At 38.6% G+C, this 20,177-nt stretch overlaps 3 protein-coding genes across 5 annotated transcripts; 1 reads left to right on the top strand and 2 right to left on the bottom strand.

Annotated features, from left to right (window-relative positions):
• Positions 1-1,020: 1,020 nt before the first annotated feature.
• Positions 1,021-6,777, bottom strand: LOC117412976 (XK-related protein 8-like). Of its 2 annotated transcripts, none has more exons than XM_034021646.3 (3): positions 6,103-6,777; positions 3,102-3,289; positions 1,021-3,021 (listed from the first exon to the last, which is right to left on the bottom strand). In XM_034021646.3, the coding sequence occupies exons 1-3, from the start codon at positions 6,432-6,434 to the stop codon at positions 2,288-2,290; spliced, it is 1,254 nt and encodes a 417-aa protein (XP_033877537.3). In that variant the 5' UTR covers positions 6,435-6,777; the 3' UTR covers positions 1,021-2,287. The 2 variants fall into 2 exon arrangements, with proteins under 2 accessions (XP_033877537.3, XP_034764475.2); XM_034908584.2 differs by lacking the exon at positions 6,103-6,777 and adding an exon at positions 4,650-5,242.
• A 727-nt stretch (positions 6,778-7,504) lies between these two features.
• Positions 7,505-12,300, bottom strand: LOC117964550 (transmembrane protein 244-like). Of its 2 annotated transcripts, XM_058997580.1 has the most exons (6): positions 12,172-12,300; positions 11,667-11,752; positions 9,841-9,914; positions 9,382-9,507; positions 9,088-9,132; positions 7,505-8,903 (listed from the first exon to the last, which is right to left on the bottom strand). In XM_058997580.1, exons 1-6 carry the CDS (start codon positions 12,202-12,204, stop codon positions 8,809-8,811), a joined length of 459 nt encoding a protein of 152 aa, XP_058853563.1. In that variant the 5' UTR covers positions 12,205-12,300; the 3' UTR covers positions 7,505-8,808. The 2 variants fall into 2 exon arrangements, with proteins under 2 accessions (XP_058853563.1, XP_058853564.1); XM_058997581.1 differs by lacking the exon at positions 9,841-9,914 and having other exon boundaries at positions 8,801-8,903; positions 9,088-9,198.
• A 515-nt stretch (positions 12,301-12,815) lies between these two features.
• LOC117412956 (serine/arginine-rich splicing factor 4-like) lies at positions 12,816-19,292 on the top strand. The gene is made up of 6 exons (XM_034021615.3): positions 12,816-12,979; positions 14,376-14,518; positions 15,560-15,672; positions 15,753-15,967; positions 16,380-16,475; positions 16,833-19,292. Exons 1-6 carry the CDS (start codon positions 12,873-12,875, stop codon positions 17,362-17,364), a joined length of 1,206 nt encoding a protein of 401 aa, XP_033877506.3. The 5' UTR covers positions 12,816-12,872; the 3' UTR covers positions 17,365-19,292.
• The last annotated feature ends 885 nt before the right edge of the window (positions 19,293-20,177 follow it).

The raw sequence follows: 20,177 nt of genomic DNA, 5'->3' as shown, positions 1-20,177 counted from the left end.
GGTTCAGTGGCTGACAGTTTCAAGAGCTGTGGTCTGCTGCGGAGAATAGACTTAACTTAATATACCCTTAACAAGCTCTTAACAAGTAATCTTTGCAAAGAATATTATATTATTGAATGATTTTAATGCCACGACCTGCTTTTTTAGAAATACTAAAAGAAACCTTATAAACTCCCTGACAAAGGAAGTGCATGAGGAAGTGTTTTTTTTTTTAAATTTCGCAATAATATGCTTTTTGTGGTGTGGTAAAATGAAGAAATACTGGTTTATCATTCTGTATTTCGGTATTGCATGTTGTTTAAGGCCTTTGTTGTTAGCACTCTTGAAATCCTTCATCTTTTCCTTGCTGATCCCCTTCGGTCACTGCAGGTATGACTGTACCATGTTAGGTTTCCTACCCATGCTATACTTTTACAATGTGTTTGATTTTTTGGGAAGGGTTTTAACATTTTCTAAAAATGTAAATTATGTATAAGCTATTGGATAAAGAACAACTTATTAATTCTTCTAAGGTTCTCTGAATACGGCCAGCAGGCCACCTGCAATCTTCAAGCAGCTCCCACCCCAGTCCTCCCTAGGGCACTGAATAATATTTCTATAGAAAGCAGTTAACACAAACTCAACTGCACAGGTGAGCATGTTAGAGCAGTGACCCAGGTGCAAACTCACCAGCACAGCTGAGCATGTTAGAGCAGTGACCCAGGCGCAAACTCACCTGCACAGGTGAGCATGTTAGAGCAGTGACCCGGGTACAAACTCACCTGCACAGCTGAGCATGTTAGAGCAGTGACTCAGATACAAACTCACCTGCACAGCTGAGCATGTTAGAGCAGTGACTCAGATACAAACTCACCTGCACAGCTGAGCATGTTAGAGCAGTGATCCAGGTGCACTATCAGCATACTTTATAATTCAGAAAGGGAGATGCACTAAAATACCTCAGCATTACATGAGTCTCATCCAGTGAAAAAATAAAAAGATGCATTTATTTTCCCAAAGAAATAGCAAGGAAATGCAAAGTAAAAAGTGCTTGTTTTATTAACACTGCATTGTGGCGCGTCAAGTACAAAAGCTACATAGGCCATTTATGTTTAGCAAAACATTCAAGAAAAGGTCCATAAAAAATAATACTCTGTGTGTGTGTGTGTGTGTGTGTGTGTGTGTGTGTGTGTGTGTGTGTGTGTGTATTACACCCATGTGTGTTATAACATTAAACTTTTTGAAAAGTTGAGATTTTGATCATTTTTATCAGGAAGCTTCACAGAACTCCAATTTTTAATTTGTTGACATTTTTCAGTAAGTATGTGAATATTGTCTTCTTCCTTCCTGTTAAATATGTCAATGTAAAGAAACATATTTGTAACCGTGTAACAAGTACAAACAAGCATTCATTTCATTTATGTATTCATGAAACCTTCAAGTATTTGTCACAACAGACTCTAGTGTTTGATAACCATGAAAGATCTTCGTTCATAATGCTTTCACAACTGTCCTAGCGAAACAAGCTTAGCAGGCAACTTCAAATCCAAAAACATCTGTTCAACTGTACAGCAAAACACACGCTGTTTAAGGCATGGCCACCATTCTGAAGGGCACTGAGGCAATCTTTCCTTTGTTTAACCTTTCTGGTTCCCTAACCCTTATTTCCCAGCATGCACCTCCTGCTTCCTGTTCTTCATGTTGTGATTTATCCACCAGCACTCTCTTCCCCTTTATCGATTTTTCCTGTTGTTTTTTTTGCCAGGAGACTAGTAATGGATCAGGACCTAATTTTTTTTCTTCATTTTTTTAAATTAATAATTCTCTATAAAAATAGCCAGACCATCACAGACCATAATGTATACCCTATAATAAATATTTTATGAAAAATTGTTTTAGACCATCTGGGACATTTTAAAACTGTGCCCCTAAAATCCAAACAGTACTATGAACTATAGTGTAACACAATAAATATCTGGAAACAAAAACATCTGAATAACTTTAAGATCAGCAGTAGTTTTCATGACAGTAACAGCAGCTACAAAAGTCATGAGCTTCTTCTAAACAAAGGCACAATATCATGGCACTAAGTCTTTGGCTCTTTTTCCATGGCTAAATGTAGTTTGATACAGCTAAAATTGCTGTTAATAGATCATAGAAACCTAAAGTGTCTCATTGTGATAGTGTGGTTTTATAAACCTGTCCAGGTACAATGAGCCTACCCTTAAGCCACACAAATCCAATCCAGATTCACTTATGTTGTGATCACTACACCATTAGTGTAACGCTGTAACAGCCCAACCTGCCATTACATGATGGCATTTATTTCAATCCCATTCGTTTTACCACCAGTCTGCATTGAGGATGAAAAATAAAAGCTATTGGCAAGAGCCCCCATTCTTTTGTTTATCACACTGGGCAGGGCATCCGTTGGAGAGAGAGACCTGTAAACTAGATTATCAGGTACATCCTCCCCGGCCTGAAAGAGGGGCTGCCAGATTTTAGGATGGAAGAGCTTGTAGTATATGGTTTTGAGCAGTAACCCCAACAGGTAGGAGGCGAGCAGAGCTAGCAGCAGAGGCAGCACGTAGTGGTCTGTCACAATGGGGTCCCTGTACCAATACCACGTCCCCAGGAGAATGCTGCTGTCCACTGCCATGAAGGTGTGGTAGATGAGGCTCCTCCCCATTGTCTTGCCCTCCGCCACGTTGAACCAGCTGAAGTACCAGATGAGGGCCACCATGGCGCGATAGAGCCACTCTCCCGGCCTGCTATCCATGAAGTCAGTGTGCTGGGCCCAGGCCCAGAGGAGCAGGGCTGCCCACAGCAGCAGGAAGTGCAGTCCGATGTAAGGGGGGAAGACGGAGGTGAAGAGGGCCACAGCGCCCACACGCGGAGCGATCAGCAGCAGGTTCCACAGGAAGTAGACGATGGAGGAGCTGCAGCCCAGTTTGCTTTTCTCTGGCAGGAAGAAGCGCAGCGAGCGGTGGTACTCCAGGACCATCCAGGCAATGGAAATAAAGCAGGCAGTAATGCTGACCCCTGCAGAAGGAGATGGGTACATTTTCATTCAAATGTATGAGTTTCTGCAAGTGATTTTTAAAAGGAGTTTGGATACTTACACTGGAAGGTCTCTGCCTTGTTGTTGTGGATGATGATGTAGATCATGAGGGTGAGCTGAGGAGTGCTTTCAGAGAAAGTCTCAAAGAGTCGCAGCATGCTCAGGTCGTGGGTCAGGTATATGACATGTCCGGGTTCGTTTCTCTTCTTCCACCAAACTTGGAACCCCTGCTCTATGGCGGTAACATACCTGCACACAAGTAGAAACTGAATTTAAGAGAGGGTTCGTTTGAACGGCTTATTTTGCTGAGAAATGGATCTCCAAACACTACAGCTGGATTCTTTAACAAGTAAAGGCACTTGAGATGGAAATCCTGTAAGAGCAACAGACACTCGTCACAGACATTGAAAGCTGCACAGAGACACATCTTAATCCATGCACAAAGAGATTTGGATCAAGATTGCCAAGTATGTACCCTCAACATGAATACATAATCATTGATTTCAGTCAGGAGACTTGAATAAGACATAGATCTGGTTTACTTATGCATTGTTTTGATAAAAATTGGGTTCTCCAAATGTTCAGTCGTGTTTCAAACGTGTCCAAGCTTGTTGATTTCAAAGAACAACATCTCAACAATTGCCAAAGAGAAAGGGCTCAGAATAAAACAGCTGCCGTGTAATTGCAACAAGTTCATCCCAAACACATCGCTTGGCAGCCAGCAACCTCAACACCGGAAAGGAAACAAAACAGCCGTGGAAATTGGTCACTGATTGAACCTCCAGTTAGGACATCTTCTGTTATATAAAAATACACAATCAAAACTGATCGCAAACATATTACAGGAAAAAAAAACAAAAAAAAAAACAAAACTAAAAAACGAATATTATTTTTCCTGAGGGCTGAGTGTACTGGACACATCTAAATATCTTTAAACTATAATTAATTTTCCCTCCAGGGTATAGGTTGCACAATTCAACACCTTATTAAACTGGAGAAATGTTTAATCTAATGACTAATGATTTAAACAGTACTGTAATTTGCCACGTTAACGTCTATTATTATTTGCAAAAATGCACTGGGCTGTCACAAAGGTGAAATTTTAAACCAGTGTTGTCACAGAACAAAGTACTGATTCCCCCCTGAAGAAACTGAACTGCTATACCTCATAGATTGGCTGAAGAAAACTCCATGATTAAGTCTAACTTCTATAAATACGTTTTAAACAAGCTATCAATTTAAGATCCCAACTGTGAATTGTGTGTAACATGATTGCAGTCTGAAAATGTTCCGCTCTAAAATTCCCAAGATTTGTATAGAGATGCCTGAACAGTGAATGTTTCTCAAGTTCACAGACAAGCAGCCTAGACCTTGTCACACAGCTGTGTACAGTACATAGCTGAGTATGACGGAATAAGCTTAAAGCTGATAACAACTGTCGGTATTTAAAGAATGTAATTACTGTAGATAATGTTAACAGGGTCATACCAAGCGTAACTTGGTCGGCTTTTTTTGTTTTTTCCAGTTATGTGGCAATTTGCATGCCGTAACAATGAAACGCAATCTCACTGTAATGAAGTTAGATTAACAATGGTAAACTAATACTCACATCGTGTTGGTTTAGGTGGGTTTACAAAAAGCAAAACCAAAAAAAAAAACATGACATTGAAGATGCTGTGTCTTTGTGGTTTCCTGTAAAATGTTACCAGCATAACAAAAACATAACGTGGCGTTATATTCGTTAAATCCGAGTTTAAAGGCGTCTATTTGTCTCGCGCAGCAGCAGATTCGTTTCACAGCGTTTCCCTGCAGCTGCCTTTGTATATTTCAGAAATGGTATAGTCAACAAGGACCTTTTTATACAAACAAGGGTATAGCTATGGAAGAATGTGCACTGTAGTACACAGACACCAAGGCAATGAATGACCTATTACATTACTGTGGGTTGTAACCGGTTAAAACATGATTTTTTAAAGACTTGGTAGGGGTCCTTGAGGAGGGATAATAGGAATAACAGCTGTTCTAACTATTTAGAATTGCACAACAGATATAGTTGTTCTGCAACAGTCACCAAGGGTATTCCCCAGGGCTGCGACTGGGTAGTTGTGAAAATCAGGAGTTACAACTTGGCAGACAGTGAATGCACAACTGGAAGTCGTATCCGTCAAAAACGAGTTTATTTAAAGACATTCAGACTGTCCCGTGGTCTGCCTTTTACAAGATGACTGAGTGTACTGTACGGAATAAAAAATATAACAAATGATTCGCATGCGCTGTCGGTGTTACCGGATAACAGTCATCATACTGTACATACAAATATATATATATATATATATATATATATATATATATATATATATATATATATATATATATATATATATATATATATATATATATATATATTGAAGCAACAGAAAAAAAGAAAAAAAAAAGTTAGTACTTTTTCAATACTTACAAATGTTTCATATGGGAATAATGTATCTGCTGTCAAAATGTACCATCTTGACAGCAGTGGTGGAGTAGTGGTTAGGGCTCTGGACTCTTGACCGGAGGGTTGTGGGTTCAATCCCCAGTGGGGGGCACTGCTGTTGTACCCTTGAGCAAGGTACTTTACCTAGATTGCTCCAGTAAAAACCCAACTGTATAAATGGGTAATTGTATGTAAAAATAATGTGATATCTGTATAATGTGAAATCTTGTAACAATTGTAAGTCATTCGTCTGCTAAGAAATAAATAATAATAATAATAATAATAACAACTGGGTATTGCCTGCTGTGTCGGGGTAATGCGTCTTATTTACTTCCTAATCCGTACACAGAAGACGGTACCACCCAAAACGTTTGTCTGCTTCCGTGTCTCCTACTTTTAACTAATTTAACTGCTCCAGTGAGACATTCTAAAATAAATTACGATCACCAGTATCCATTTTAATATACATAGCCGTCTACATTATATTCATCACCGCCCCTTTCATATAAAGAATGCATTTTTAGAATGCGCTTTGTAATAATAATAATAATAATAATAATAATAATAATAATAATAATAATATACAAACCTAAGAAAAAATCCCAGCTGGAAGATGTGCAGCAGCTTCAGTCTATCACAGCGCCCGCCGTTAGCCAGCAGTAAAGTTTCTGTTGTTGTCCGGGGTTTAAAGTTTTCCAGCTCTGTGTCGTATTTAAACCAGGACCAACTAAACATCTGCAGCAGAGCAGAGGATACAAATACAAAGGAGAGGACGATGCCGAACCAGTGATAGTCTCCCTGCAAATAAAACTCCGCAGCTACCCAGAAATCTGCTCCCAGGTCGAACAAAAAGGTGCAGATACCAAGAACCGTGAACACGAAGTCCACCCACGAGTAGTTACAGCAATGTCCACATTCCATTTTCAGTTTCAAGTCAAATGTATACAAACCTCAGCTGACGGTTTCTCCGTTACGTTGTCATTATTACCAATACATTTTTCTTAAAGACAGTCCCGTCCGTGTGTTTTCATTCTGCAACTTTGAGACATTTTCTGAACGTTATTCCCCTTGACACGTAAAAGGGAAGGGGATAATAATATCGCAAAGACCACTAGTAGTTGGCAGTTTCTTAAGCACTTCCTGTCTTTTTGGTTGATTTATTTTACAGTTTACGGTATTGCATTTCCGCAAGCACATTCACAACCAAAGCTGCTAATAACAAGCAGACAAGAGATAAACTACTTATAGTGCTATGTTAGTAGGCTGCTCCCTGTGTGGGCGGATGTAAAAAGTATATACCACAGACTGTGCTGTACCGCTAGAGTGGCTATGTGGGTGGTGTTATACGCAAAATCACTATCATATAATAGTCTTATCCCCTCAACTCAATACCGCACGACCACCATGACAGTAAACATAGACACAATGGAGCGTTCTTCCCTTTGTATACCGGTAAGTTAGTGATCAGCAGATGTGTCAGCCGCACGAAGAGCACAGCGTGTAGTTTTCACTAACTCTACTGTGCAGAACAAATTATTTTTTTTCTATGTGTAAATATCAGTACTTTCTTCCTATGCATCGGGACGCGGGACATTTGCTAGGAAATCGGGACTGTCCCAACCATACAGGGACTGTTGGCATGTATGTGTATAATATGAAACTTGTTTCCCTTATGTTCTATAATAAAATGTGTTTCATACACTATAAAGCATTATAAAAGGTTTACTATGGTACATTTAGTGGTATTTGAATGCTCAAGTCCCAAGCCGTGGTCTCCTGTGCCTGCAGGACACGGGACTCTGTTAATTCCCACATAGTTATCATGGGACACCAACGCTGTCATATGTAACAGATCATGGGATAGCCATGAGGTTTTTCAGGTCTTACAAACTGAGCAAACAAATAAATATTATACTGTATCTGTGATGAAAACAAATGAAGCAATAGAAGTCTCATTAAAATATTGAATAACAATAAACCAGTCAAGGGCACCCACCAGCTGCTTCAAGGGTGTGTAATTACATCTGTTAAATTAAGACCAGTTTAAAAGAAGCTTTTCATTACATTTTAAAGATACGGATTAAGCAACAGTACAATCAGAATCATGATTTCAATGTATATTTAATACACAAACAACTGCCTTTCTCAACAACATTGTTGACGTGTTGTACATGAATTCTGTACAGGGTGTTCTTGTTCGACCTGTGTTACAAGAAATATTCCATCAATAGAGCTGAATAACTCTTATTATACCCTGTTTATACTATCTTAATAATTCATGATCCACACATGACTGCCATTCACCTCATTCACAACCTGCTGTTTCATGCTGTGGTAAGTGTGACTGGAGTGCATTTAGCAAGGGGCCTGATTGCCCAAGTTCCTGGTTTATGTGAGTTTATAACATGGGTTCCTTGGGAAGGTAACTTTAAAATGACCTTTGTACGTGTGACATGCATTACAAGGAGTTGCAGAAACTGTTGTGAAATATTAAAATGTAACAGTGTATTTTCATTTTTATTAACAACACATTTTCTACAGGTCTATATGTGACTGATTTTGATGATGCAGACCACAAACAACAACAAAAAAGGGGAAATGTTTAAACCACACACTCATCAGAAGACTTTTTTGGCACTATTTGAAATAAATTAAGTAAAGTTCAATTGACAGGCACTGTCTGTGACCCCAGGATGCCTGACCAGAAGGTGTCATGCGAAGCACTGTGAGGTAAACTATGTCCAGGCGATTGCAAAAGGCCAACTAAGTGCTCCTTGTGAGCCCCCAACCAAGATCGGCAACTCAACACAACCAGGATTCGAACCAGCAAGCTCCTGAAGGTATGACTTACCGTTTGTAGCGGCTTTAACAAGCTACTGTGATAAACAGCTGGATTACGATCTGCATTCAGTGTCTTGGTCTAGCGAGATTGTGTTTCAGATGCCACACTTCTTTGCAGCTGTCATCTTCCCCATATGATCTACCAGACCTCATGTAGACCAATGTGTGTTGTGTTAGGATTGCCAATTTTCTGGATGCAGTTGAAGTGACCTCTTAAACTCCAATGAATTTTACTAAAACAACGAACCGTTCTTGGCCTTATAAAGGGCGCATAATGTACAGTGTCCTCATCCTGTATTTTGAATACCACAAACACGGCTTTCTTGACATCGACATTATGGTATTATTAGTCCAGGAGTAAAGCTGTTGTAGTCTGTGGAATGTATTTGACCCCCCAACATCCCCAAGGATGTGACAGAGTGGAGCTCCGTGCTGATTGCTACAGAGTGGTCAGTCAGTAGCTGTCGAGCGTGGGATGGCTGTGGTCATTCTCGCAGGCAAAGTACGCAATCAGCTGACCATTGCAGATCATCAGGAACAAGCCACTGCCTGGAGGAAGGAGGAAGGATGATTGAACATGTGATAAAGAACAATACTGTACAGCAGGTATAAGAGTTCAACAGCAACACATTCCCCACTGCACCTTATCCTGTGTGCAAATGTGATCCTCTGCATAGAACACTACTGAACAATACCAAAGTCTGAGTAAATGAGTGAAACAAAGTGGACTTACCCAGAGCCAGCCACCACTGCCACACAAGAGGGAACTCCAGCATTACTGGAAGACAAACAACACTCAGCTATTTCACTACACAGTGCTATTAAACACTCCATAGCACTACACCTAGAAATACCAAAAGAAACATAAGATGTTCAGTTACTGCTGCAGACAAGACATTGAACAGACTGGCACTGAGCTTCAAGTGATTCTATGGAAATGCATCAGAATCTGTAGCGTACATGCTGTTTTCCATAGACACTGCGACAGTGATAAACCAAATGCATGCTGCCTGTCTGAGCGCCTCACCTGCGGAGGTCAGTCCAACATGCACCAGGGTGACAGTGATGGCATAATCCCACACCCAGCGCTTCACCACCGCGGCAAACAGGAGCCCGCTGCTGAAATAGGTGAGCTGCATCGACAGCAAGTTCACTGAAACAACAAGCACACAATCAAGACTGCTGTACACTCAGCTGTACTGCTAGCCAATCAAAATGAAGCAATTGATTGCGCTTTACTTTCTCACATACACACTGAGAAGCTTCACATTGGAATTACACTTCCTTTTAACACAGAAGATCTCACCCTATCATAGTACCTGAGGGCAAATTGACAAACTGGAAGCTAATTCAGAGGCACTGAGGTTATTCAAAGGATTGACTGATTCTATTCTGCTGTCTGATATTAAACTGTTCTCCACAAACCAACATGACCCGCACTTTCACACACTGTCTGCACTGTTCCCTGCCTGGACATTACACCTACCAAGGTATTTTGAGTTGGATTCGGAGGGTTCTGTCTTAAAGTCAAATGGTATGAGCCCATCGAAATGATCAAGCCTGCAACGCAATTACACCAGGATTAAAAACAAAATACTGCCATTCTAAAATCAAAACAAAACTACAGCTATGGACAAATGTTTTGGGGGCACACAGGGTCTGAAGCAAGGGCTTTGTGCTGCCATGGACATTTCAAATTGGAGGGGAAATAGGGAAGAAAAAAAATCTAGATTGGGCAAATGACAAAAATAAAGAAATAAAATGTGGTAACCAAATGCTATCACAATTTGAAAAGTGTTTCTATAGATGTAAGTGTGACTTAAACATCGTGTTGTTACATTTCAGCAGTGATTGATTAATTATATCCTCATAAACATGCCTTGAGAACAGATGCAACTAGAATGGTGTTAGGATATTTGTTGATATTCTGTGTATGGTGTCGCAGCAAACTGACAGCATGGGTGCTTCTGCCTTAATCTGAGTTACTGAATATACAGAGCACAGAGTGGTATGCCAGGGAGCCCCACTGGATTGCCCTGTCTACAGCCTTTTAAATGTATTTATTTATACAGAAGATTTACCAATTGAGACCGAGGCCTCTTTTACAATGGGGTCCTGTTAGACAATAAAACACTTACAATACAAGCAACACAACAGATACATGTCAGCAAACTTAGTCAGCAGCCTACAAAAAAATAACAACACAAATAAGACACTTCTGTATGTTAATGTGGGCTAAAGGAAAAACAATGGCAAGAGGCTCTAAGCAATTCCATAATACAAATTCTCTCAAAACTTTTGGGACTGCCAAACAAACAGAATCCTGAGAGTGTAAACTATTGCCAGTGTTAATCCTCTCCACCACAACATTCAGATAAGGAGCTACCAAACCCTGAAGAACCTGAAAAACAAACAGTACCAAGGAAAAAGCCTACGATTTGTGAATGAGAGCTAGACGAGTTGTACATACATGTGACAACGGTGTGTCAAAGCAGGACAATCTAGAACAAATCAAATAATCTAGATGCTCACGTGCCTAAGTTTTTAAAAGAAGAAACTTTCTAAAGTATCTCTCCATGCAATGTAACAATAACCCATGACAGATTTCTAATCTTCCTCCTATCAGAACAGAACAGCATTGTTTGTGTCTTATATACATTTAGTAATAATCTATCTTGAAATAGTTTTTGCTGTACAGTATCAAAGGAAGTCTGCAGATCGCTCTGTACTGCCTGCATAGAATATCCTACTGTGTACAAAATAGTGTCATCAGCACGTGGATATTTGTGTTAGTGTTCCCCAAATCAGATCCTAGCTCATTAATATAAAGGGTAAAGAGGATTGGTCCAAGGACTGAACCCTGAGGTACCTCTTTACATAGAGGTAGAAAGGTTGAAATAATGCCATCAGCTCTTATTTCTTGTGTATGATTTGTTAGATAATCCTTGAACCAATCCACAGCCCTCTCACTAAATCCTAAACAGCATTTTTTTTTTTTACACAGGACTATATGATCTACTGAGTCAAAAGCTTTAGATAAGTCTAGTAATAAAGCACCAGCAAATTTGCCAGCATCTAAAGCTAGCCATATATCATGAATCACTTTAAGCACAGCCTGTGCTATGTTTTGATCAAAATCCAGATTGATGACCTACTAGGATATTGTTCTGTTCTAAGAAACTGTTTAATTGCTCTTACTAAACTCTCAAATATTTAGCAGTAACTGGTAAAACAGATATAGGTCTATAATTATTAAGATCTGAATGATCGCCTCCCTTAAATACCCCCTCACCACAAACACGGTTTTCTTACTTGAAAGCACCAAAGCAGACGCTGCCGATCATGTAGTAGAGGGTGTAGAAAATAGCCAAGCACAGCAACAAATGCAGAATTACCGTCTGAAATAATAATAATAATAATAATAATAATAATAATAATAATAATAATAATAATAATAATAATAATTGATACAAGTACAGAATGCAATATTTCGAAGTTTTTTTTTTAAATAAATATACATGTGGCTACAGATACCATAGCATCAATCTATACAGTACACATCAGATCATCCATTTCATGTTTTCTTATGATGCTACTTGATTGTTACTATATTTGTAAAGATCACCGCTAAACACTGTTGTCTCTTTCATGATTTAGACATGACTTAATTTGCAACGCAAAGAAAAGAAGAGAGAGGCCTTGCTCTGTACCGCTTTGCAACCTGCGCGTTGCGTCATGTTACAAAATGGACAGGTGTGTAAATAATGACGTAATTCAATAGAAGTAAACAAACACAGAAACGGTAAAAGCATGGTACCTTTGTGTCGGCTACTTTGCTTCTGAAAGCCATGGGTGCAGTTCTCGCTGTTTGTTTTATATCACACCGATCTACATTTCATGGAAATCATTCTTCTAAATCCAAATAATATTTCTCTCTTGGACACCAGCGCCCACTAGAGGTAAAATTGGAAACTGTTTGAGCGTATTTAAAGTCACTTTTTTTTTTTTTTTTTTTTTTTTTTACCTCGGTCCAGACCACAAAATTGCGCGCTCTGGTACATTACTAAAAATGAAATTGTCTGGGTCCAATCACAAAACATTATGTTTTTAATCCCATTTTGGTTAATTAAATCAGGTTTGCAGTTCATAAAACCCATTCAACTGCATTATCGAGTTTCCTAATAACTGTTTAACATAATATAATGTTTATAAACACTCTTTAAATGTAAACCGTCTAAGGAATTTGTGAATATGGACTATATATCTGATTAAGGGGATACAGTTTATTTCTTGTGGTCCAGCACAGAATATTCCAGAACATCTTTGGCTGAATCTTGCCACCTGTTCGCGAGCTTGCAGAACAAAACCACGCCTCTACGAAGGAATACCCTCTTCTCATTGGTGCGTTTGAGGGCATGTGTCACTGTATACGTCACGCAACCGAGTCTGTGCTGAGGGGGGTGTGTTTGTGTGTTTCAGAGAGTGGCCTGGGAGGCGCAGAAGCCGAGGGAACGGGACATGTCGAGGGTTTATATTGGGAGGCTCAGTTACCAAGCACGGGAGAGGGACGTCGAGAGGTTCTTCAGGGGCTACGGGAAGATACTCGAGGTCGACCTCAAAAACGGGTAAAAAAAAAATACAAAAATGAAAGACAAGCGATATCCATGGCAACCCCCCCTTTCACCCGCTGTGCAACTAGACATGGCTACCCTGCCTCACCTTCATCCCCGGCGCTGTCATAACAAACCTGCTTGTGTGAATTTGTATTACTTTTAAATCCAATTGCTACATATCGTCAACGCATAACAGTTGTATAAGAATGGGTCGGTCATCTGGGTCGGTTTTTGTCTCCGCGCTATACAGTTTTCCAGAGCGCATGCGTAGTTGAAATACAATAACAACAGTATCTGCCGACTAAATTACTTTATTTTAATTTAAAGACATGGCAATTTAATTTAGGGCCATAACAAGCTGAGCACAGACATAAACCTGAAAAAAAGCACGATGAAAGAACTTGTCCTTTTGAAAGACATCTTGACTGTTATACTGGAGCGTTTTCAACCGCCTTTTTTGTATTGGCATCAGTTTTTCACCAAGTGAACAGCAAACCGTTTAAGTTCACCTGTAAAACACAGCAGCAGACCATGTTAAGTGTTTTTAAATACATACATGAATGTTGGGTTATGTTTAGGGATAGCTAGCAGTTGGTCATATTAAATATATTTTCTAAGAAACGGTGTAAGGCATCAACTGATCTTACTAACACTAAGATATACACTGTATGTGTGTGTGTGTGTGTGTTTATTGTATTGCCTTTTGAAATTAATAAAAACATACTTCACAAAAAATGTTTTTGCTTTACCTCTTATGCTTACACTCGTCCCCTTTTTTCTTGCGTTGATGTTTTTTCTTACAATACGGGATATGCGGATATGTCAAATACAACACTAGGATTAAATTATGCAGTTGCATCCTGTAACCCAATAACTACATGAAAATACATGCAGTGTGAGTTACGGGATATGAAACATCACAGAGCTTGCACCATTTTTTTTTTTTTTTTTGGAAAAGGAAAAACAAGTTTATAATCTTGCTGAGCTACATTAGAGCTTAAGTAGCTTCAAATGACATTTTAACTTTTTTTTTTCTTGTTCCCTACATTTTTATGATGTTTGCAGTCATACTGCTTGGTTCATTTTGTCAATCCTCAAATATGCCGGTGTTAAGGTGACTTGACTGTGAATTGAGGAACTGTTCTTCAGTTCCAGTTGCCTATCTGACAGGCAGCCAGAACTGAAGACAACTCCTGCTTCAAATAGTAGCAAAAGAACAGCATTCCTGCTTGACTCACAGTAATTTCAAGAGTGTCCATAAAGCTACCCATGGGGTGTGCAGACATGCTGGGTTATTTGTTCAAAGTTGTAACATTTTTATGTCTTATTTTTTTCCTTTTGCACCTGAGCTGTGCTTAGTGAAACTGGCTCATAACCTGGCTCAGTTTGTTTGTCTCTTTCTCTGAAGGTATGGGTTTGTTGAGTTTGATGACCCGCGGGATGCAGACGATGCTGTCTATGAACTGAATGGCAAAGACCTGTGTGGGGAGAGGGTCATTGTGGAACATGCAAGAGGTCCTCGTCGCGATGGAAGCTACAGCTCCGGACGCAGTAAGTGTATTACCTCTTCTCCTGCTGTTTTATTTAAGCAAAGTTTTCTATTTCAGTAAAAAGCAATTGAAAAATTTTAAAATGTATAGATTGGAAATTACTTTTTTTTTTCTTTTTTAAAAGCCTAGTAATAATTTGCAGAAATGTGTTTTAAAACAAACAAAAAAAAGAAATAAAAAGAATGATGATTTGGATATTTGCAAAAAATATATAAATATCAACATTGATTCGCAACAACAACAAAATTGTGTTTAAGTATTGAAATACTGCTGTTTATTGATAATTGGTGAATTTACTAAAAATCTGTATTATAATTAATCTGAACAATTTGAATGTTTTTTTTTTTTTTTTTTTGTAATGTGATTGTTTAACAATAGATTTAACAAAGACCTCAATGTTTTAATTAAAAGAGTCCTTTGAGGCTAAGATGACTGACTGCCTGTTCCATTTGCTGGCCTTGGGTTACCTTTCCATGAGGGGCTCTTTGACCTTTGTGGCTCTTGGCTGACCAAAAAAGGAAGCCATGTGATGACCGCTACCTATTCCCATTAGGCCTGGGTGGTGAGGATGCCAAGGGGTTAGAGCCAGATGTGATTAAACTGAAATAGGTGCTTGGAAATATTTTTTTCATATCAGATATAATTACGAAAAACATAATTCACCGTAAGTATAGTAGAAAGACATGTTGGTAAATGGTTTAGTGGTTTGGTTGCCTTTTTCAGATTTATTTTATATATTAATACATTTATGTATAATGATCTACATATATATTTAATAATTAGTGTGCATGTATAATGTGTTTAGTGTTTTTTTTTTTTTAAGTGTAAATTCAAGTTATGATCATTCTGTAAAAGTAGCTTTTAAAAAAAAAAAAAAATTAAGCAGGGAAGATGGCTAGTTGTAGAAGATGACGACAGTCTAGTAATTTATGACTTTTTCTGAATTTGGGACAGAGTAGTTTTTTTAAACGGGGGTTTACTTAAGCAGCTGATGCCTTGCTTTCTCTGTCTAAACTACCTGTTTGTGCTTGTCACCTTGAAGGTGGATATGGTTATAGACGAAGTGGGAGAGACAAGTATGGGCCTCCAACTCGTACAGAATACAGGCTGGTTGTAGAGAATCTGTCCAGCCGTTGCAGTTGGCAGGATCTAAAGGTATGTCTTTGTGGTTATTTTCATGAGGTCAAACGTTTTGACTGACTTATTACTTAAATCTCACTCTTCATTTGTTTTAGGATTATATGCGTCAAGCAGGGGAGGTGACGTATGCCGATGCACACAAAGGAAGAAAGAACGAAGGTGTCATTGAGTTCAAGTCTTACTCTGACATGAAGCGCGCCCTGGAGAAGCTGGACGGCACAGAGGTGAACGGCAGGAAGATCCGCCTGGTTGAAGACAGGCCTGGCTCACGACGCCGTCGCTCCTACTCCAGGAGTCGCAGCCGCTCCAGGTAACACAGCCTCACCACTGCTGTACAACTAGTACAGTATCATTCAGACTTGTATAGATTGTGTTACACTCCTTGCGCTCCATGCAACATGATGGAGATGTGTGACCATCAAGTGATGGAAATGTGCTGTAAAATACATTCACTAGAATAGCCCATAGAGTCATCACACAAGATTTATGGATACAGAAGCAACTACCAACCGAGCAGCGGTTATCAATCTGCTATCAGAGTGATAGATCTGCAGTCTTGCCCATGTTTGAAACTGACTAGCAGTAGAAAGATGCAACCTTCACCTCTTGCAGGGTCATCCACTTTACACAATGTGTATGGTACAAGTTACCTAAATCACTAATAAATAAGGCTTTTGAATGAAGAGCATTTCTAAATTGTCGCTGTGCTTCCGTCTCTTCAGGTCTTACTCCAGAAGCAGGCGTTCACGCAAGAGTCGCAGCACCAGCAGCCAGAGCAGTCGCTCAAAGAGCAGGTCCAAGAACCGCTCTCATTCCAGGTAAGTAAGGTTTTTTATGGGGTGTTTTTGTTGTGTTTTTGGTCTTGTATCGCGTTAAAAAAAATGATACATACCTGTACTTCTATTACGATACAATATGTCATGTAAGGAAAGTATCATGATTCATCGATACACAAATTGTTACATTCTAATTTGTGGGTCCTTAATTAGTTGTATAATGAAATACAAACAGAACCACATTTCTTGGGTGTTTTTAGTATCTCACCAAACCAGTAGGGCAATATTTCTAATGATGCTGTTAATGCATATTGGCTTTGGTCATTCTGAATTTACAAATGGATTTATAAATGTTAGTATGTCTTGCGTATTTTTATTTATTTATTTTTTTCTCTAAAGGTCCGCTTCTCATTCGGCGAGCAGGAGCAAGAGCCGCAGCCCGAGCAAAAAGAAAGAGAAAAGCCGGAGCCACAGCAGGAGCAGGGGAGGCAACAACAACAGAGACAGTACATATGAGAGGGGGAGAAGCAGAAGCAAAGACCGGAACGGAGGCCAGAGTACCAGCAGGAGTCAGAGCAAAGAGCAGAGGAGCAGCAGGAAGAGGAGCCGCAGCAGGAGGGAAGGCAAGAGCAGCAGCAAGCACAAAAAGAAGGGAGACAAAGACTATTCCAGGTCCAGGTCTGAGTCTGAGTCTGAAGACAAGGAGTGCACCAGGAAGTCTGAGTCACAGAACGAGTCCAAGAATGGTGAGGTGGGAGCTGGTGACAGCCACAGGTCTCGCTCCAGCTCAAAGTCCAAGCCCAAGGGCAAAACCACACCCCGATCTAGATCGAAGTCTGCTTCTAAAGCCAGATCTAAATCCAGGTCTCGTTCTAGGTCAGCTGCTAGATCTGCCTCACGTTCCAGGTCAAGGTCTCTTTCCCCATCTTAATTATTATTATTATTTTTTTTTTACCTTGCCTTTATCGCTGTGAAAACATTTTAATTAATGTTTTGGTAGAAGTAGCACAAATGGATTAGTGTGTTACACACAGATCTGCACACAAATTCACACACGTTTTTTTTTGTACTATGTCACATTTATGTAGTGTCAGCTGTTTGATAATTAATGGAGTGATGTGTATTAACAAATCATTGATGAAGACAATACCTTATGAAGGTAGTTTGGGTGTATCTTTTTTTCATGCTTTTTGTTTGTTTTTTAAAGAAATGTCTACCATGTAGTGAAATGAGGATGTAGTCTTAAGTTGTAATTTCATACTTGTGTAGATTTGTGTTTTCAGTTCTGAAATAAATCTAAAAAGAAATGTTGAGCAAAGTTGCATCGCAAATCACATAAGATTGTTGCTGTATAAGCAGTTTGCAGTTTCTTTAAAAAGAGGGCTCTGTAGGCAGTGATTTAACCTGCATCTTGGGCCCATTCAAAATGTAAATATAGTTTTATTTTTGCTCGTTCTTTATGACAGATCAGACCCTTTAAAAAATATATATATATAATTTGTTTTCTTTGCATGCTAATCGCTCCACCTTCTTTTACCAATGTTTTTTTCAGAAATGTACTCTCACAAGTCTAAGACACCTGCTTTTTCATTTGTGTAAACCTTGCTAAGAGAATTCTGTTGCACATGTCACTGAAATTGCTAGAGATTTAAGGAATCATTTTATGTACATTTCTTCCAAAAAGGTGTGCCATGAAAAAGAAACAAATCCCATACAATTTTAAAACTTAGATTTTATATATATATATATAATATATATTTATTTTTCATAAGGGGTTACCTTGCCATACACTGTGAGCCAGTAATGAAAATATTATCAGCATAAGAACATATTGTGAAAAGGACAGCCCACTTAATACTTAATAACAATTCAAGCATAAGATTAGAAAGTTTCCATGCTTGTGAGTTGCTGACAGTACTGTACTGAAATATTATATATAGTATTGCATACAGAATTACATGTGTATACAGCTTTCTTAAATTTGTATTATTACAATGTGTTATACATAGTAGACTGTATATTGAAAATACAGTTTATTAACATTATTGTAATCAATGCAATATCTAGTAGATCTGCTTTATATTACGTTCTACAGCATTTCTTTTGTGTTTTAATGCTTTGCATTTATATATATATATATATATATATTTTTTTGGTTAACTCCTGATAAAAGTCAACTTGGCTTGTCCCAGTATTTGCTCTGTACCTTTGAGGTGATGTTGAAAGGGTTTCACTGTTGAAGTAAAACATATATGTGCTTGCAAACTGCCTGTGCCAACACTCATTAATGCTTTAAAAACCCAACAAGGGAAGGTTTTAAGATCTTTGTCTATGCATTGTGTCCTGTTGGGGACTTTAAGAATATAAAATACCATTCCTTCACTCAAGTTCATACCAATTAGTTACAATTACAGATGTTTTTCTTTTCTTACACTCTAACCCTTATGTAAGTTTACCGTTATCGGCTGGTTTCACTGACCCCTATCGACCCTAATTTTGGACAACCTAATGGTACCTTGGGTAAGGTAGCCCAAGATTAGTGCTAATCGGTGTCTGAAACTGGCAGTATGTGTACTATACAAGAATATGAACTGAATACAATAATGTTAGGGGTCCCAGAGGACTTGAGTTTAATTGACAGTGCACTGGAACACTCCAATTCAATTTGCTACTCATGAAGGCAATGTAAAGTAATCTTCTATATTAAGGCAGCTCCTCTATTCAGTATTAAAGCCAACATGTGCTGTTCCAATTCTATCAAAGCTCTGTAAAATTACCAGTCTAATAAGACCAATGTAGTAAAGTAACAATGATCGTTTATATATATATATATATATATATATATATATATATATATATTCCAAACCCAATGGACTAAAGGTCCCACTCTCACCGTCATTTGATTTTGCATTGGGAAGTGCCTGGAAGTGTTTCAATGGAGCCATGGTACATTTGCCAACCTCCATGCTCACCAAACCAGTATGTCAAATATTGGAACATTCTTAAACTAGAAGAGATATCTTGCATATTTTGAAAGTTACAAACCCATAATAAAAAAATATATATAATAATCATTATTTGAGAGCTAATTCTTTGGGGATTCTTCCAAAAGCTATCTTAGATGATGGGACGGGGGGCAATCCAAAAATATGGTCCACTCTCATTAGCCTGTGCTAAAGAAGATCCTTGGCAGGTTTCATCACTACTGGGCTAGCAATTCTCTATATTGTGTGGCAGACAGTTTGACAGACTCAAACCCAATTTTCTGACACATGACTGAGCTGTAATGAAGAGCATCCTTTGCAAATGTATTCACTATTATAAAAATGTAAGCAAGACATACACAGAGATACACCCAAAAGGATGTGATACATTTACAAAGCAAGTTTCAGCATGATATGACAAATGGGTCTCTAAATGCAAAACTCAATATCATGCATCCCAAACAGTTGATAATAATATAATAATGTAACTAATTAAGTATTAAACTAATCCAATCTAATTTCTTTTGTTCAGATTTTCCAGTGAGATATTCAGAAATGTAGCAGTTTTTTGTTGCGTTTTGTAACATTAAGGTGGAATCGACTCGTTTAAAAAAACAGGAGTTAATAATTACTGTAGACCGGAGTTCACGCTTTGTACATATAATTAACAAAATATTTATCCCCTTAGATCACATATTTGGAATTAAAAAAACATAACAAGTTTGTGCGAACTCTATGGAGTTCGAGAAGTTGCCCTGCC

Source organism: Acipenser ruthenus, chromosome 23, assembly GCF_902713425.1.
Source record: "Acipenser ruthenus chromosome 23, fAciRut3.2 maternal haplotype, whole genome shotgun sequence".
In the NCBI taxonomy this organism is placed as follows: Eukaryota; Metazoa; Chordata; class Actinopteri; order Acipenseriformes; family Acipenseridae; genus Acipenser; species Acipenser ruthenus.
The sequence above is the reverse complement of the archived record's forward strand: the minus strand, read 5'-3'. Positions and strand labels throughout refer to the sequence as shown.